The sequence below is a fragment of the Salvelinus alpinus genome, chromosome 9, assembly GCF_045679555.1.
Source record: "Salvelinus alpinus chromosome 9, SLU_Salpinus.1, whole genome shotgun sequence".
Classification (NCBI taxonomy): Eukaryota; Metazoa; Chordata; class Actinopteri; order Salmoniformes; family Salmonidae; genus Salvelinus; species Salvelinus alpinus.
In genome coordinates, this window is record NC_092094.1 from 36,411,352 (window position 1) to 36,431,361 (window position 20,010).

Consider the following 20,010-nt stretch of genomic DNA (forward strand, 5'->3'; position numbering starts at 1 on the left):
TGATACACTTAGATACAATTATGTATATATTTATTGTTGAATATTCCTCACGCCTCCTGACATGATAGCACAAACATTTACATTGATTTAAAAAAGGAAAATGGCAAGATACAATATGCAATACTTTGGTACAAATACATAAAGACATATTATTGCTATAGTTGCGTGTTGTTTGATAGTCTTAACAAAATAATCGTAGTTGTCAATGAACCTGAGAAAGTACTTTCTTTGGATTTGACTTTGTCAGTGTAAACAATATTGGCAAGTCTCAAAAATAAATGGTGGATTTGTTACTTGTTGAAATAAAACAGAATTTCCTGTTGAATTAAAAGTGACGTAATACCTTTCAAACATTGAAATATACATATTTATTTTAGAATAATATTGCATGTTGATTATATGGAACCTGTTTTCGTATGTAATTAGAATGAAATAAAATCTGTTTTTCATCCCAACAGCTCAGTTCAGCTGCTCTCACTTGATTCTTTTCTAAACCACTCCAGAACAGTCTGCTTGTTTTCCTTCACCCATTTAATGTTGGCCTGGGTTCTCTCAATGGCTTGCTCTAGGGCCCTGCTCGCAGAACCCAATTCCTCTTCATTATAGTCGCTCTGGAACTGCCTCAGCTGCACAATAACAATCAGGAAAAAGTTAGAATTAGGGCGGAAACCAGTAATTAGTGCTATTACTCAAAATTCAACTCCCACCAGCTGAACCTAGTCTCTCATCCCCAGACATTACAACTTAATCACTACATTCTATTTAGTCATCGAGGCAAAGGAGGAGAGGTTTGTGACTCAGATATTGTTGTAGGCCTGCCTGTTACTAATAGGGAGAAGCTCACCTCTTGGAGCTCAAAGTCCGTGGAAAATCTCTGCGTCACTCCCTCAATCAGGCGGCCAAATGACATGATCCCTCCTCCGTACCTGAGGAAGAGGGCGGAGGGCAGAGGTGAGATTAGCATGTTTGCTCAGCAAGCAGTTTGATAGAAGCCAATTTAGATGACTGCCTGGCAACTCCAAACAAATGGAAGATAAATTAGAGCAGAGGTGATTTCCTCTGATTGCCCAAGGAGACCTTAGTACCAGACATGGTTGATCAGTCTACGCCTTCCTTATTGGTATATTGCTTGAGGTTTATTTAGGTGATTTTTATGAGACACCATACAAAAAACATAAGCTGTATAATTGCTAGTAGATCATGGGTCCATTATTTCAGTTGGAAAGGAACTTAGTTCTCTGGCTTGTTTGTTGTAACATTAACCCTATGTACAGTACTTAACAACAGAAACAAACATACTCCAAGCTGATGTAGTTCCAGTGGGCGCGTACAAAATTCCAGGCTATTGCTTGCCCTGCCACATTCCTGGCTATGTAGTTGATGGTAGAAACGGCATCCATTTTTCTTATCTTGTCAGGGTTCAAAGTGTACTCAAGGTATCTGCAAGATAAGAAGGAAAAGTCTGTTAAATTGTTGCACAGTAACTAAAGTTAATGTCCCAGAAGAGGGTGGTACAGAGGGAAACAATCTAACCTGTTCAGGAGCCAGATCTTCCTGGTGCATGAGAGGGAAAATCTTAATTTGTCTTTCTCCGATGCTGTGGTGGCATTCTGGAACTTGCCCCAAGCGAATTCCCATTCCTTCTCTCCCCCAGCAGCTATAGCTTGGCAGTAGATGGTGGCCTTCAGGTTGGGTTGTATGCTATGACAGAGGGGATAATCATAGAGAAGCAGTATCTGTTCATTAAAGTTAAAAGGATCAAAACACTCAATATATCAAAAATAGCATATAACATTCTGGTATTATGTTATTGAATCAATATCATGCATATTACAGGTTATAAATGTGTATGTTTTATGAATGATATGACTACCCCATTCAACTGTGGAATACAGTGCTAAGTGCATCTGGCTATGTTGGTTTGATGAAACTCAATTCCTTACGGATTGATGGTTTTGTTTGTCATCCAGTTGTCAAAGAGCTTTTTTGTCATTTTTTGGCAGTCTTCAATGTCATTGCTGCATGCGACTGAGATGGCATTAATCTGGTTGTACCTGCGAACAAATAATAACATGTTAATAACATACTTACAGAGAGGGAATATCAGATGATTATGGGAGAAGAAAAGATCTCACTGTTCAGAATGATCCTCGGGGACTGTAGTGACATTTTCAAAATGTTGATAAAGGCCACCAACTTGCTTTCGCATGTATGCCTGGGAATAGCAAAAAAGAAAATACTATTACACTCTTATTTGTCACTCAACTGTGTAGTAATACAGTTTCCTATGATAACAGGGTGCTTTAATGTACAGTATCTGTATTTGAGTACTGACCTGCATTGGGCCATAGACCTCGGAGCGATCAAACATGAGAATGAAATAGTCCAGGTTTCTCAGTGCTGATTCCCATGGTATGTACTCTGTGTCATTCCGGAGGTACTTGGTAGTTCTCAGAGCCAGTGTCACATTAATATGATTGGCCCTAGATAAACATTTAATACATCATATACAGTTGAAGTCGGAAGTTTACATACACTTAGGTTTTTTAACCACTCTTGTTAACAAACTATAGTTTTGGCAAGTCGGTTAGGACATCTACTTTGTGCATGACACAAGTAATTTTCCAACAATTGTTTACAGACAGATTATTTCACTTATAATTCACTGTATCACAATTCCAGTGGGTCAGAAGTTTACATACACTAAGTTGACTGTGCATTTAAACAGCTTGGAAAATTCCAGAAAATGATGTCATGGCTTTAGAAGCTTCTGACAGGCTAATTGACATCATTTGAGTCAATTGGAGGTGTACCTGTGGATGTATTTCAAGGCCTACCTTCAAAGTCAGTGCCTCTTTGCTTGACATTATGGGAAAATCAAAAGAAATCAGCCAAGACCTCAGACAAATAATTGTAGACCTCCACATGTCTGGTTCATCCTTGGGAGCAATTTCCAAACACCTGAAGGTAACACGTTCATCTGTACAAACAATAGTACGCAAGTATAAACACCATGGGACCACGCAGCCATCATACCGCTCAGGAAGGAGACGCATTCTGTCTCCTAGAGTTGAACGTACTTTGGTGCGAAAAGTGCTAATCAATCCCAGAACAACAGCAAAGGACCTTGTGAAGATGCTGGAGGAAACAGGTACAAAAGTATCTATATCCATGGTAAAACGAGTCCTATATCGACATAACCTGAAAGGCAGCTCAGCAAGGAAGAAGCCACTGCTCAAAAACCGCCATAAAAAAGACAGACTACGGTTTGCAACTGCACATGGGGACAAAGATCGTACTTTTTGGAGAAATGTCCTCTGGTCTGATGAAACAAAAGTAGAACTGTTTGGCCATAATGACCATCATTATGTTTGGAGGAAAAAGGGGAAGGCTTGCAAGCCGAAGAACACCATCCCAACCGTGAAGCACAGGGGTGGCAGCATCATGTTGTGGGGGTGCTTTGCTGCAGGAGGAACTGGTGCACTTCACAAAATAGATGGCATATTGAGGGAGGAAATTGATGTGGATATATTGTAGCAACATCTCAAGACATCAGTCAGGAAGTTAAAGCTTGGTCGCAAATGGGTCTTCCAAATGGACAATGACCCCAAGCATACTTCCAAAGTTGTGGCAAAATGGCTTAAGGACAACAAAGTTAAGGTATTGGAGTTGCCATCACAAAGCCCTGACCTCAATCCCATAGAAAATGTGTGGGCAGAACTGAAAAAGTGTGAGCGAGCAAGGAGGCCTACAAACCTGACTCAGTTACACCAGCTCTGTCAGGAGGAATGGGCCAAAATTCACCCAACTTATTGTGGAAAGCTTGTGGAAGGCTACCCGAAACGTTTGACCCAAGTTAAACTATTTAAAAGCAATGCTACCAAATACTAATTGAGTGTATATAAACTTCTGACCCACTGGGAATGTGATGAAAGAAATAAAAGCTGAAATAAATCATTATCTCTACTATTATTCTGACATTTCACATTCTTAAAATAAAGTGGTGATCCTAACTGACCTAAAACAGGGAATTTTTACTAGGATTAAATGTCAGGAATTGTGAAAAACTGAGTTTGAATGTATTTGGCTAAGATGTATGTAAACTTCTGACTTCAACTGTAAGAAGACCTTAGCAGTCCAAAGAGGATATTAATTGCATCATGAAAGTATGATTTCCATCAGATTTCAAACCATGAAAATGCAATCCCTATAATGTGTAAGACATGTGTACCAGAATATACATTTTGAAGGAAAACCATGAACTTATCAGTCTTAGATGAGACTACCTTGCCAGGTTGAATGCATCATCAATAAGCTGTCCCCGGTTGATGAGTGGAATTTCCTGTGAATAAATCAAATGAATTCTAATTATTAAAGCAAACTACACAAGGGAGCTAGCATATTATCTTATTTGACTTATTAAGGGTCATGCTCCATGGTCTGTGACAAGGGGTTTCAAATAGCTGATGCATGCCAGGTGTCCGGCATTCTTCAATGTACTCACAAGAATGTACTTACAAACACCTTGTCCAGCACATTCTCTCCAAATATTTCTTACCATAACAAAATATCACCTAGTCTCCTTAGAAAATGCTACATTGTTTATTCTGTCAAGGACAGTTCATGATTGTACACAAGTGCAGCCTTCTAAGCACCTGCAATAATGTGCTGTTTTGTGTCCGACTAGGACTGTATGAACAATACTGTTCCACACAAATGAGGAAGACTTACATGAATATTCGTTTCCAGCTGAGAGAGCAGTCTATCCCAATTTGCTGGATCGTAGTTGACTCTGAAATATCCCATACAGTTTATGTTGGCAAGCACCCACTTGCCATCTTCAGACTTGAATGCTGACTTCCGCTCTGTTGAGCAAATACAAAACATGAAAGTAACATTTTGACTCAATTAGGTTTTTATTGACAGAACTACTGACTAGCACCATTTAATTAGTTGGGTTTGCTGTTATCATACAGTATACAGCAATGTTGTGTTCGAGGCCACCTAAAGGGAGACCAATTCAAGACTGAGGCGAGGGGGTGGAGACCGAATCAAGACCGAGACGAGGGGGCCGAGACCGAGTTAAGACCGAGGCCAAATCAATGCGAGTCCAATTTAAGGACATGATTGTAATTGTTTCAAATCACCTCCAGAATTTGACATTCAGGATGGTGAAAAAATGCAAGCAGAGGGAAAATAGAGAGCTACTCTACAAATGATCACTAACCCAAACGGGTCTCTAAATAATAGATAAAAATACTAAATATGTAACAACTTCCTCGTTCTGCCCTTACCAGTGGCGACCTGTCAATCAGCCCCACATTTTTAGCACAAAAAATATATGTATATATAAAATATCTATATATTTTTTTTGAGGGGGCTTGCCTGTTTTGCGTGTTATTTTGGCATTAATATGTGTCACATATCAGTTTGCAAACAATGTAAAAAAAGATATATAATTGAGTTAATGCAGGTGTTTCAGCCTAGCTCAGTGCTTTCTGTGGTGGGGCAAGCCAGCAGAAAATACGGAGCATTGCGCCGTGATTGGCTCAGTGTTCTGTCACTCATTGGAACACTACGTCACCGCCAACTCTAAGGGTATAGCTAGACAATTCAAGCCCCTTGGGTGCTGCCATAGAGTTACATTAAAAGTGCCCATCCAAGATGGCTCAAGGTCATTGGACACAGATAAAAATGATGTCAAATCACGTTATGTCTACAGTAGCTTTGATTGGACTGATCATGTCAACATCATACTTTCAAAATCTTAGCTAGCAGTCATCATCATGAATCAAGTCGACAATCTACTATCAAATCCTTTCAATTCTTGTCATATGAAGATAAATAATGAAGAGAAATTATAGATAAAACGTATTGGTGCTCATCAGCCATTGCACATAAACATTACACAACAAGTTGGAAATCGCAAATTCAACAATGAGTGGTTTGGAAGGAATCAGTGGCAGTGGCTGTGTGGTCCCAAATCTGGGTCTCTTTTCCAAGTTTAAAATGATAAACATTCAACATTGGCCATGCTGTCAATGAAGCATGATTTGTGCCACGCTCAAAACAACTGCGAAAACTTGACTTCAGTGAGTTCAAGACAACTGGGAAGTCAGGAATAAACGAGCTCCGACTGGGAAAATACATTTTGAACAGTCATCCAACTCAGAATTGTAAATCGGGCCTCTTTCTAGAGCTACGACCTGAAGATCAATGACGTCATCATGATTTGACCTCATTTTTTCAGAGTTCCCAGTTGTTTTGAAAGCACCATAAATCTAGAGAATGCCAGACTTTGATGACAAAATTTGCCCATGAAGGACTGCCAAGCCACCTTCCTGTTCAAGTGAGCATAGCACAACAAGGTGAGTCCAAAAATGTACTGTATGCAGCTACATAAATTATGTAATATGCCAGGGAGATATGTATACTGTAACTAACAAAGTAATACTAAGTGTATGCTGTGTAGTAAGATGTTAGTAGCCCATGTGCCTCACCCTAATAATTTGGTCTATTTACCCCCCTTTATTTATCCAACGGTTCTGACTTGGTGTACAGGGAGAACACTGTAAGAACGGCTCATGTTCTGAATTCTGTCTCTGTACATTTCAAAAGTGCTAAACAAATAGTTATATTAACTACGTCAGTCCTAGCTCGCTCATTAATGTCTTCATTTAAAATACGGATTGCCCTCTTATCCGCTTCTCATCCCCTTGCGCCATAGTTTGTACAGCTCAATTGTCAACCACATTTGTTTAAGCAAGTCAGTCATATCAGCTATGTTTTTTTAAAGGCAGTAAATGAGGCTGAATGAACTGTTTCGCTGCCAGACAAGGCTCCGCTGATAGCCAGGTGTAGCAGCGGTAAGATGTTGGGACTGCTGTTGGGACAGCTTTATGTAGGCCCTATCAGTCTATGGGCAACGTTTGTCACCGTTATAGTGCAATTAATGTATTGTTTACATTTACATTTAAGTCATTTAGCAGACGCTCTTATCCAGAGCGACTTACAAATTGGTGCATTCACCTTATGATATCCAGTGGAACAACCACTTTACAATAGTGCATCTAACTCTTTTAAGGGGGGGGGGTTAGAAGGATTACTTTATCCTATCCTAGGTATTCCTTAAAGAGGTGGGGTTTCAGGTGTCTCCGGAAGGTGGTGATTGACTCCGCTGACCTGGCGTCGTGAGGGAGTTTGTTCCACCATTGGGGTGCCAGAGCAGCGAACCGTTTTGACTGGGCTGAGCGGGAACTGTACTTCCTCAGAGGTAGGGAGGCGAGCAGGCCAGAGGTGGATGAACGCAGTGCCCTTGTTTGGGTGTAGGGCCTGATCAGAGCCTGAAGGTACGGAGGTGCCGTTCCCCTCACAGCTCCGTAGGCAAGCACCATGGTCTTGTAGCGGATGCGAGCTTCAACTGGAAGCCAGTGGAGAGAGCGGAGGAGCGGGGTGACGTGAGAGAACTTGGGAAAGTTGAACACCAGACGGGCTGCGGCGTTCTGGATGAGTTGTAGGGGTTTAATGGCACAGGCAGGGAGCCCAGCCAACAGCGAGTTGCAGTAATCCAGACGGGAGATGACAAGTGCCTGGATTAGGACCTGCGCCGCTTCCTGCGTGAGGCAGGGTCGTACTCTGCGAATGTTGTAGAGCATGAACCTACAGGAACGGGTCACCGCCTTGATGTTAGTTGAGAACGACAGGGTGTTGTCCAGGATCACGCCAAGGTTCTTAGCACTCTGGGAGGAGGACACAATGGAGTTGTCAACCGTGATGGCGAGATCATGGAACGGGCAGTCCTTCCCCGGGAGGAAGAGCAGCTCCGTCTTGCCGAGGTTCAGCTTGAGGTGGTGATCCGTCATCCACACTGATATGTCTGCCAGACATGCAGAGATGCGATTCACCACCTGGTTATCAGAGGGGGGAAAGGAGAAGATTAATTGTGTGTCGTCTGCATAGCAATGATAGGAGAGACCATGTGAGGATATGACAGAGCCAAGTGACTTGGTGTATAGCGAGAATAGGAGAGGGCCTAGAACAGAGCCCTGGGGGACACCAGTGGTGAGAGCACGTGGTGCGGAGACAGATTCTCGCCACGCCACCTGGTAGGAGCGACCTGTCAGGTAGGACGCAATCCAAGCGTGGGCCGCGCCGGAGATGCCCAGCTCGGAGAGGGTGGAGAGGAGGATCTGATGGTTCACAGTATCAAAGGCAGCCGATAGGTCTAGAAGGATGAGAGCAGAGGAGAGAGAGTTAGCTTTAGCAGTGCGGAGCGCCTCCGTGACACAGAGAAGAGCAGTCTCAGTTGAATGACTAGTCTTGAAACCTGACTGATTTGGATCAAGAAGGTCATTCTGAGAGAGATAGCAGGAGAGCTGGCCAAGGACGGCACGTTCAAGAGTTTTGGAGAGAAAAGAAAGAAGGGATACTGGTCTGTAGTTGTTGACATCGGAGGGATCGAGTGTAGGTTTTTTCAGAAGGGGTGCAACTCTCGCTCTCTTGAAGACGGAAGGGACGTAGCCAGCGGTCAAGGATGAGTTGATGAGCGAAGTGAGGTAAGGGAGAAGGTCTCCGGAAATGGTCTGGAGAAGAGAGGAGGGGATAGGGTCAAGCGGGCAGGTTGTTGGGCGGCCGGCCGTCACAAGACGCGAGATTTCATCTGGAGAGAGAGGGGAGAAAGAGGTCAAAGCACAGGGTAGGGCAGTGTGAGCAGAACCAGCGGTGTCGTTTGACTTAGCAAACGAGGATCGGATGTCGTCGACCTTCTTTTCAAAATGGTTGACGAAGTCATCAGCAGAGAGGGAGGAGGGGGGAGGAGGGGGAGGAGGATTCAGGAGGGAGGAGAAGGTGGCAAAGAGCTTCCTAGGGTTAGAGGCAGATGCTTGGAATTTAGAGTGGTAGAAATTGGCTTTAGCAGCAGAGACAGAAGAGGAGAATGTAGAGAGGAGGGAGTGAAAGGATGCCAGGTCCGCAGGGAGGCGAGTTTTCCTCCATTTCCGCTCGGCTGCCCGGAGCCCTGTTCTGTGAGCTCGCAATGAGTCGTCGAGCCACGGAGCAGGAGGGGAGGACCGAGCCGGCCTGGAGGATAGGGGACATAGAGAGTCAAAGGATGCAGAAAGGGAGGAGAGGAGGGTTGAGGAGGCAGAATCAGGAGATAGGTTGGAGAAGGTTTGAGCAGAGGGAAGAGATGATAGGATGGAAGAGGAGAGAGTAGCGGGGGAGAGAGAGCGAAGGTTGGGACGGCGCGATACCATCCGAGTAGGGGCAGTGTGGGAAGTGTTGGATGAGAGCGAGAGGGAAAAGGATACAAGGTAGTGGTCGGAGACTTGGAGGGGAGTTGCAATGAGATTAGTGGAAGAACAGCATCTAGTAAAGATGAGGTCAAGCGTATTGCCTGCCTTGTGAGTAGGGGGGGAAGGTGAGAGGGTGAGGTCAAAAGAGGAGAGGAGTGGAAAGAAGGAGGCAGAGAGGAATGAGTCAAAGGTAGACGTGGGGAGGTTAAAGTCACCCAGAACTGTGAGAGGTGAGCCATCCTCAGGAAAGGAACTTATCAGGGCGTCAAGCTCATTGATGAACTCTCCAAGGGAACCTGGAGGGCGATAAATGATAAGGATGTTAAGCTTGAAAGGGCTGGTAACTGTGACAGCATGGAATTCAAAGGAGGCGATAGACAGATGGGTCAGGGGAGAAAGAGAGAATGTCCACTTGGGAGAGATGAGGATCCCAGTGCCACCACCCCGCTGACCAGAAGCTCTCGGGGTGTGCGAGAACACGTGGGCAGACGAGGAGAGAGCAGTAGGAGTAGCAGTGTTATCAGTGGTAATCCATGTTTCCGTCAGTGCCAAGAAGTCGAGGGACTGGAGGGAAGCATAGGCTGAGATGAACTCTGCCTTGTTGGCCGCAGATCGGCAGTTCCAGAGGCTGCCTGAGACCTGGAACTCCACGTGGGTCGTGCGCGCTGGGACCACCAGGTTAGAGTAGCAGCGGCCACGCGGTGTGAAGCGTTTGTATGGTCTGTGCAGAGAGGAGAGAACAGGGATAGACAGACACATAGTTGACAGGCTACAGAAGAGGCTACGCTAATGCAAAGGAGATTGGAATGACAAGTGGACTACACGTCTCGAATGTTCAGAAAGTTAAGCTTACGTTGCAAAAAATCTTATTGACTAAAATGATATAGTACTGCTGGCTGGTGAAATAGGCTAGCTAGCAGTGGCTGCGTTGTTGACTTTGTTTGAAAGTGTAGCTGGCTAGGTAACCTCTAACTGGCTAGGTAACCTCGACAATTACTCTAGACTACACAATTATCTTGGATACAAAGACGGCTATGTAGCCAGCTAAGATCAAACAAATCAAACTGTTGTACTGTAATGAAATGAAATGTAATACTACCTGTAATACTACCTGTGGAGCAAAGCGGAATGCAACTACTCGCTCCAAACCAAACCGGAAGTGCGTATCGTAGAGGGAGAGGCAATAGAAGTGTTGTTTCTTGTATTATTGTCTTTTGTGTCTTTAGAGGACTGCTTCACCTTAATGTCCCCTTTCCCTTTTCTTCTGTCCTTATTTTGTCCCACTTTGTCCCTTCTTTGTCCCTTCTTCTCTTCTGCCAACTAGACACTCCTTGTTAGCTAGCTAGTTTAGTGTTGTGGCTTTTCTGGCATGCATCCCACTTAATTTTTTTTCCCCCCCACCAAGATGTACAGTCGTGGCCAAAAGTTTTGACAATGACACAAATATTAATTTTCACAAAGTCTGCTGCCTCAGTTTGTATGATGGCAATTTGCATATACTCCAGAATGTTATGAAGATTGATCAGATGAATTGCAATTAATTGCAAAGTCCCTCTTTGCCATGCAAATTAACTGAATCCCCAAAAAACATTTCCTCTGCATTTCAGCTCTGCCACAAAAGGCCCAGCTGACATAATGTCAGTGATTCTCTCGTTAACACAGGTGTGAGTGTTGACGAGGACATGGCTGGAGATCACTCTGTCATGCTGATTGAGTTCGAATAACAGACTGGAAGCTTCAAAAGGAGGGTGGTGCTTGGAATCATTGTTATTCCTCTGTCAACCATGGTTACCTGCAAGGAAACACGTGCCGTCATCATTGCTTAGCAACAAAAAGGGCTTCACAGGCAAGGATATTGCTGCCAGTACGATTGCACCTATATCAACCATTTATCGGATCATCAAGAACTTCAAGGAGAGCGGTTCAATTGTTGTGAAGAAGGCTTCAGGGCGCCCAAGAAAGTCCAGCAAGAGCCAGGGCCATCTCCTAAAGTTGATTCAGCTGCAGGATCGGTGCGCCACCAGTAACGAGCTTGTTCAGGAATGGCAGCGGGCAGGTGTGAGTGCATCTGCACGCACAGTGAGGCGAAGACTTTTGGAGGATGGCCTGGTGTCAAGAAGGGCAGCAAAGAAGCTACTTCTCTCCAGGAAAAACATCAGGGACAGACTGATATTCTGCAAAAGGTACAGGGATTGGACTGCTGAGGACTGGGGTAAATTCATTTTCTCTGATGAATCCCCTTTCCGATTGTTTGGGGCTTGTCTTCTCTGGACAAAAGCTTGTCCAGAGAAGACAAGGTGAGCGCTACCATCAGTCCTGTGTCATGCCATCAGTCCTGTGTCATCCTGAGAACATTCATGTGTGGGGTTGCTTCTCAGCCAAGGGAGTGGGCTCACTCACAATTTTGCCTAAGAACACAGCCATGAATAAAGACTGGTACCAACACATCCTCAGAGAGGAACATTCTCTCAACCATCCAGGAACAGTTTGGTGACGAACATTGCCTTTTCCAGCATGATGGAGCACCTTGCCATAAGGCAAAAGTGATAACTAAGTGGCTCGGGGAACAAAACATTGATATTTTGGGTCCATGGCCAGGAAACTCCCCAGACCTTAATCCCATTTAGAACTTGTGGTCAATCCTCAAGAGGCGGATGGACAAACAAAAACCCACAAATTCTGACAAACTCCAAGCATTGATTATGCAAGAATGGGCTGCCATCAGTCAGGATGTGGCCCAGAAGTTAATTGACAGCATGCCAGGGCGGATTGCAGAGGTTTTGAAAAAGAAGGGTCAACACTGCAAGTATTGACTCTTTGCATCAACTTCATGTAATTGTCAATAAAAGCCTTTGACACATATGAAATGCTTGTAATTATACTTCAGTATTCCATAGTAACACCTGACAAAAATATCTAAAGACACTGAAGCAGCAAACTTTGTGAAAATTTATATTTGTGTCATTCTCAAAACTTTTGGCCACGACTGTACATGCTAAAATCGCTACTGGCCCTTACTAATAGTAATCCCATACTTCCCTACTAGCTGCGCAGGTGACGTTTATTGGGATTAATCTTGTCCTGGAGGCAGAGCTAAGCGATTTCCACTAGATTGGCCAGTGGCAAAGTAAAAATTGTCTTTAAATACTAAAAATTAATGAAAACAAAAATTAGATTTTTGGTCTTTATTCAAGATCAGTGTTAGGCATAATGTTATCAGCGTGGTTAGGTTTCAAATCAGATGATTGTATGACTGTGCCAGCTATTGATTACCCTGCAGAGCTTCCTCCAGTACATGAGTCATCCCAACAAATGCCAACCTGCATTAGCGGAGCAAAGAAATTCGGTCCGTGCTATAACAGAATCCTTGGGATGTCCCACCCCCCAGGTTCCAATAGGCGACAAGATATTAATGTATCATGAAATTAGTGTGGATATTTAACCCGTGGAAGCGTTTTAATCCGTTGACTGAATGGGAGCTGAAAATTATGCGTTTTCTACTCTGCTAGTCTCGGGGAGAAATAACGAGTCCTCATTGTTCGAGACCGAGTCAAGACCAAGTTAAAAACCAAGACAAGACCGAGACACTCAATATGTGGTCTCGAGAGCGGACTCGAGACACACAACACTGGTATACAGAAGGATATTTGCCATGTTCAGTCTATCTATAATAATGGAGAATTACTGTACATAACATAGTTCATCCGATCAGATCTCTCAATTACCCTGGTGAAAAGGTTATTAATTAGGTGATACTAAGACATACATATACATAAACAATTGTACATAGTGTACGTAAGTTAATTCAATGTAATATTCCTTACCTTTAGGAACAGCCAGTACTTGTGTAGCTAGTGCTGTGGGAGCTAAACCTTCCTTCATCACTTTGATTGGGACATGCCATGTATAACTAATGAAAGAGATAAATTCATCAAAATCAATGGCATACTCTTATGACCTACAGCCATTGATATTTACATATGCGAATAAAATGCTTCAATGTAGGCCTAATTCATTACAATGTCATCCAATTTAAAGGATAATAATATAGTAACGTCTTATTTGAAATATACATGAGAACAGCGTCATAATATTGTCATAAACATGTCATAACTGAATGTTAAGGCAGTGTCATTTTGCATGTATTAGAAACAGTTATGACAGGTGTTTGGACATATGTTGATTTTTTTTTACAATTTAAGATACAATTTTTCAAGTTACGCAACATAAACTGGGGGGCTATATAAGCATCTAATTCTACATGATCGTTGGTTCAGGAAATCTCTTCCATTTGTTTTCTCTCTCTGTGGTGTTTCTTGGAATTACTTGTAGTCAGATGGTTGAATTAGGAGGAAATGATCTTGAGAAACGTCCCCAGTGGTGGTGTTGATGGTGATGACTGGGTAGCCCATTTGCATTGTCCAAGTTGCCATGACTTCAGCAACTTTAATGTGGCTGCCGTCGTTGTCCACCGCCTAGAAAGTTCTTGTCATTAGCATTTTAGACCATGTATTCATACCGCTAAAGCATTCTATACTTTTTACGTGCTTGAAAGCACAGAAATACATATATATGAGTTTTGTGTTAATAGGCCTAGTAAAACTACTGTATCATATTTTACCTCCTGTAAATATTCCCACAGGTCCTTGTGTACAGCATTACTATACTGGAAAGCCTGAAGGTATTTCTGAAACAATTTGAAACAATATTATTTACACACACTTAAGAATTGGATAGAAAAATGTAATTGATTATTGATCCACAAAAGGTTCCCATTAGTTTTGATACATCCATATGGAAAACAAATATACCACACAATAAGTCATTCTACACCTTTAATGGACAGAGACATATTTTGACTTACTTTCAGACCATCCATAAACACCTTATCCTTCAGATAATCTGAAAGCATTCTCAGCACAGCTGCCCCCTGAAGAGTGGAAAGATATGTTCATATTCATAGAGTACATGAACTCCTTGCATCACTATATAGAACATTCCTGTACAATGTTAAAAAATAATTTTTTGATATTGTCTCTCTTCCCCCATTGGGCTCGGACCTTGCTGTAGGTGATGGAATCAAAAAGCTCAGTGATGTCACTAGGAGTTTGAACATCGTCCTCATTAGAGCTTAGAGGATGGGATGAGGCCAACGAATCCACTTGAAATACAGTCTGGATGTCATTTAGAACAATCAGATCTTTCTGGAAAAACAAAACATTTGAAACCTCTTCAGAGTGTAACCACAATTTGCCATCGTATGCAATAGATGCAGAACAAATATACTGAGAATGGGAAGTCAAATTATTAAATGTTGATGGGGACATACTATGTTCCATTTTGGCTCAATGTGATCCACTCCCATATAGGATATATATGTTGCAAATCCCTCATTCAGCCACAGGTCATTCCACCATTTCATTGTCACCAGGTTTCCAAACCACTGAAAAAAATATATAAGTGGTGTTACAGTAAATGCCACTACATTACAAGATCATGTTTTAATGAATTGTAGTTAACTTTACATTATACATCTTTTACTACATTTTGACATACAGTAATTATTAGTTTTCATACCTGATGGGCAAGCTCATGTGCAATAACTGTGGCAATCCACTCTTTGTTTGATGTGGAAGACACCCCTTCCTCATATAGCAGAGCTGTCTCACGATATGTTACCAAGCCCCAATTCTCCATGGCACCTGCACTGAAGTCTGGTAGAGCAATCTGATCTAAAATAGATATGAAAGAGGTTATTTTATATTGCATTAGTTGTACATAACCGTATGCTGTTTGAATACATTTCAGCTGATGATTTAATAGAATTTCACAACATTATCAGTGTTCTTCTTACAATGTTTTAGTCAGGTAATTTATTCAAGTAAAGAATTGAATTGATTAGATGGATTTGATCAAAATGAATCGTTGAATAGTGATGATATACCCAGGCTTATTTTAGATTGTTATGGTGCAAAAGTGCACATACCTAGCTTGCTCAAAGGATAAATCATGCCAAATACTTCTTTACTCTCATAGAACGCCAGTATATTTCCAGTGATATCTGCAGCATATTTTGCATGTCCAGCTTTTATGGCCTCTGGTCGAGCATATGTCTTTAACAAACCGAACAGAGAATAAAAAAGTGAGTTTTAGTATCATATCAATATGATTTGGTGAGTAAACACATCTCTACCATGAAAATTAGCAGTGTAGTCTAAACTGAATACATATAAATAGTATGGTGGTTTGCCTGAAATCTAGATGGAATTGCCATTCATTTTTCATTTACTACAGTATCAACTTTCTTTGACATGGCTATTGAAATGTTACAAAATACAAGTCATTTTGTTGATATCATATAATACACTATTACAGCTATGATTCAACAACTATACATACCTTAATGTCAACTCGTTCATGTTTAGAACCTATGAAATCAAAATCAGACACTGTGAAAGCTAAGAGGTATGTTGACATTTTCTTAGTTGTTTGAAAGCCAGTGACTTCCCAGGTCTCTCCATCGATATCCACAAGGGTTCTATCTAAAAGTAAAAAAACAAAATACTTACTGATTACTTTGACTTTGAAAGTAAGAAAGAAAATAGCTTTGTTTTGACACAATCTACAGCAAATAGCAGACTCAATGTAAGCAAAAATAATAGGAACAGTATATGCATGCATTAGCCTCATAATTTGTGAATTAATAGCTACAGTAGGTGACACATTTTCATGGGAATATCAATCAGTATTCTAAAAGGTGTCATCGCGTGACTCCCAAGTTTACTTTCGATATGATGGTTATTATTTGCGTATAATAGCTTTCCACCACTATTTCTCGCATAATACTGTAATGACCCTGGGTTTATAAACGCGGAAATCGACTCTGCCGCATGAGCATGCTTTTGCGGCACAGTCGATAGCGCGCCAGACCTCGGTCTAGAAGGTCAAAGGTTCGAGACCTGCTCCCTGCCTGTTTCATTACAATACATTTTACCGACACAAAAAGATCCCATCTTGTCTACCGTATTTCGTTATGTCAACATTTGTAGTTTACAGAAAAATGTGCTGTTTCCATCAGGCCTGTCTTGGGATTTTTTTAAAATCTGATAAGTACTTTACTCGCATAAAAATATTGGATGGAAACCTGGTTATAGTTTACAAAGTCATGCATATAAAATGATGAATTTATTGAGAAGTCATAAGTGTATGTCTATTTTATTGAATATACAGTATAGCCTACATACGGTATGAATGTAAGACACTTTTTGGCCTAGTATGACAATAGAATGAAATGTGCTTCTCACCTATGGGTTTCCCATTTGCTAGTGCGTGCGTGCCAAACCTATGGATGATAGTGACTTTAAATTCAGCCTTCATGGCTGGCTCATCGAAACAAGGAAATACTTTCCTGGCATCTGTTGGCTGCATTTGGCTAGTAGCAATGAATCTGTGTGGAAAGTATTTGTTGAAAAATAGGATAAATATTACAACTAGAATTGAACAACAGCAATACAATACAGAAAATAATTGCTTGTTAGTTCATTTTGATTTGATTAGCTTTTCAGTTTTTCAAAGTATCCAAGCTTCCAATGTCTACAGTATGAACTGTGATGGACATTTATTGTGATACAGTACTGTAATTGTAAAGCCAATGAGGAAGTAACAATTTGTGTCAAATGACTGTCCTGATCTATTCAAGGAATGAGAAGCAAAGCTGTTGCTGAAGTGAACAGAGGAAAAATGTGCAACATTCTCTCAGGGGGTCTTTTTACAATAAACACTTAAGTGGAGCATATACTGTAAATACGAGCCAGGACTAACAACTGCTGGGTGATTTGATATGTCAAGAAATAAGGAAACATATTCCCATTTCGAGGGACATGTTGTATTTCCCTAGAAAACATGACACCTTGACACACATGAATATGTGATCGTTACCATGCTGTAGATCAGTGACCTGCTAGTTTACAGACCACTGTGCTTGAACAGAGAGCGGACACAACGTTTCTCATGATTTGTATACTATTGTACTCTCATGTTCCCCTAAAAAATGTTTTTTGCTTGCAGCTCGAGCCCCTAATTCTTATAAAAGAGACAAAAATAGTTTAATCAGAGGACATGGGAACACACGTCTGTACACGTATCCACTGAAGAGGCCACTTTGGGCTCTTTTTTAAGAAATTGGAATTCCATCTGCAAGCAAATCATGTTTTTTAGAGAAACGAGAGTACAATAGAATACAAATCATGAGAAACTTTGCGTCCGCTCTCTGTTCAAGCACTGTGATCTGTAAACTAGCAGGTCACTGATTTACAGCATGGTAACGATCACATATTCATGTGTGTCAAGGTGTAATGACCAAGTGGTTTCAGAACCATTAATACATTGAGGAAGCACTGCATATTAAAAGAGTAAGATACTGCCTTACCTAACCTGTCAGGACTTAAGAGACAGGAACAGAATAATCTTTCATACTATAGACTCCTACATGTAACCATAAAACAGCCTTCGCCAAAAGGTCTGGATCTAATGACACAGTAGGTCAAAAGGTCTGGACATTTTACAGGTTCAGGAGTTAAGTGTGCTTCTCTTATAATCAGAGTCGCTGGACAACTATTACCTGTAAATTGCCCATGTGATCATGCCTTTATCATACTGAAAGCTCTATCCAACCAGAGCACTGTTTAGGGTGGTGGTTGGCGATCAATCCAGTTATGTAATGCAATTGATGTAAACATATATTATCAGATTTGTACAAGTCTTACCTTTCGTCAAGCTCGACGATAATTGTTTCATTCCCGAACCACCTGTAAATGGGTTTTCATATAAGAGTCAAATCTATTTTCCATCTCACAGCATTCTTTTCATATTTGTCTGACAACAAATAATTTATATTTTTCATTTTTCAGCAGTTATCAAAGAAACACTTACGTTTTAGTGTCATCCTTTGTGCTTGGTTCTTTTTTGTATGAACTCATGTAAAAACCAGCCAGATCATCAAGGAGCTCTCCCTCAAATGCAGTAAAGAGACTGTAGTTCCCATCTTCCTCTAAAACACCTTCCAGTCGAATCTCTAAGAAGTTGCTTTCATTATTATACAGTATGGTGTTCTTAACGTTGATGGTCTTTTTATTGTCAAGATCTTTCACTGTTACATCAGTCACATTCTGTTTACTGTGAAGGAAGATAGTTTTGGTTTTCTCCACACATCTAAAATACACAGTGGAGTTTCCAGTGAAGATGAGAGATTGGTTGGTAGCGTTGGTTATAACAGTGTAGAGGCGAGGCTGTAGGACGATTTCATATCTCTCTGGAATGAGGTTTCCAGGGAGTCTCAGGTTGGGTGGTGGTCCAGTTGGATACAGAATAGTGGCATTAGGTGTTGGTGGTGGTGTAGGATTTATCTTGATTCTTTCGGTCTCATACACAATCATCATTGTAATTATTCCTCCAATAGATGAGACGGTCATTACCACTGTGGCTATGGCCAGAACCTTTGAGATATACACTCCTATGGCCATGTCCAGTCCTTCTGGAAGAGCCTCCCGTCTCCTGTTGTGTTGGTAAAGCTTGAAACTCAGAACTGAACTTGAAACAGAACTGAGCTGCTTTTAATTGGCTCTGTCTCCATCTGACCTCTCATAAACATGCACACGGCTATGGGCATGTGCTAACCAGTTATTGCTCATAGATTAAGCATTAACTTGCCATTGCGAGTAAAGAGTAATACTGAAGGAGGTCGATGTTCATTTAAATGAAATCAGTCAGATTGTTCTCCCACACATCTGGCATTGGTTATCCTCTCATACCACCAATCCTGGGTTAGGTGAACCTCAAAAGGGAACGATTTGTCTCCCAACCATCCCCAGCTTCTCAATAAGTGCTGGGTACAAAAAGTGATACTTTATAATGCGTAAGCTCCTCTCAAAAGAAAAATGGCATTTAAGAGCAAGAAAAAAAGCATGTTGGCCCTCTGGTGTCTATGTTGATCCTCACGGTTCTAAGTAATGATAGAACCAGCTGTGTGGGACAGCAGCAGGCGCTGCAGCCCTCTAAGTCCTCAATAGTTCCCTACTAGTCTTCCAAACAACGTCGGAGTGTACTGGTGGGTCTGTGTCCCACCAGCACTGGATTACTACGTATTCAGGGAAAATTAGGAGCATGTGTTTGCGCGAGGAGGGTGAGTTATGGGGAAAGGGATTTTAGCACATTATTATTTGGAATACCCCCCCCCCTTCACCACACATTCTTTACCTCAAGAGAAAAAAATTGAAGAAAACAAAACATTCTGGGAAATTGGGTCTGTGACAAATAGAATTACACTGTAGGAAATGTATTTGCGTGGTAAACCAAGATTCTACAAAAATAGACGCATAGGCCTACTGTATATAACGTTTATAGATTGAAGTACCTGTAGATGCTTTTATGATAGCAAATCAAAGAAAGCTTGTTAACCCTCAGACTATTTAGAATATTATTGATATAAACTACTTTGTATCAATACTTGAGATTGTTTTCCTCCTTTACCTGACCAAATAAATCCAAGCATGACAATACCTTGCCAGACATTATGGTACGTGTTTACAATGGTTTCCAGTAGTAATTAATGTTTGTATCTAGTCATGGTAGAATGTTGAATGTGCTTGATTCAGAGAATTGAAACAACTTCCTGCTTTTTTTACCAGTTCATGATCATTGCATAGAATAAAACAAAGTG

General features: G+C 41.5%; 1 protein-coding gene across 1 annotated transcript; it reads right to left on the bottom strand.

Moving 5' to 3' along the window:
* Positions 1-13: 13 nt before the first annotated feature.
* Positions 14-19,439, bottom strand: LOC139584724 (aminopeptidase N-like). The gene is made up of 21 exons (XM_071416882.1): positions 18,225-19,439; positions 18,059-18,100; positions 16,598-16,740; positions 15,693-15,835; positions 15,280-15,406; positions 14,871-15,025; positions 14,623-14,736; positions 14,354-14,497; positions 14,158-14,223; positions 13,915-13,980; positions 13,620-13,768; positions 13,118-13,203; positions 4,732-4,865; positions 4,287-4,342; positions 2,336-2,483; positions 2,136-2,215; positions 1,944-2,054; positions 1,534-1,701; positions 1,300-1,440; positions 845-926; positions 14-626 (listed from the first exon to the last, which is right to left on the bottom strand). Exons 1-21 carry the CDS (start codon positions 18,812-18,814, stop codon positions 465-467), a joined length of 2,907 nt encoding a protein of 968 aa, XP_071272983.1. The 5' UTR covers positions 18,815-19,439; the 3' UTR covers positions 14-464.
* Positions 19,440-20,010: the final 571 nt, after the last annotated feature.

Excerpts from the sequence above, each read along its gene's own strand:
- LOC139584724 (XM_071416882.1), bottom strand. The coding sequence starts at position 18,814 with ATGGCCATAGGAGTGTATATCTCAAAGGTTCTGGCCATAGCCACAGTG. Across the intron at positions 16,741-18,058 it reads ATCGTCGAGCTTGACGAAAG|ATTCATTGCTACTAGCCAAA; the intron begins GTAAGACTTGTA and ends CTTTCCACACAG. Across the intron at positions 13,769-13,914 it reads TGTGGGAATATTTACAGGAG|GCGGTGGACAACGACGGCAG; the intron begins GTAAAATATGAT and ends AGAACTTTCTAG.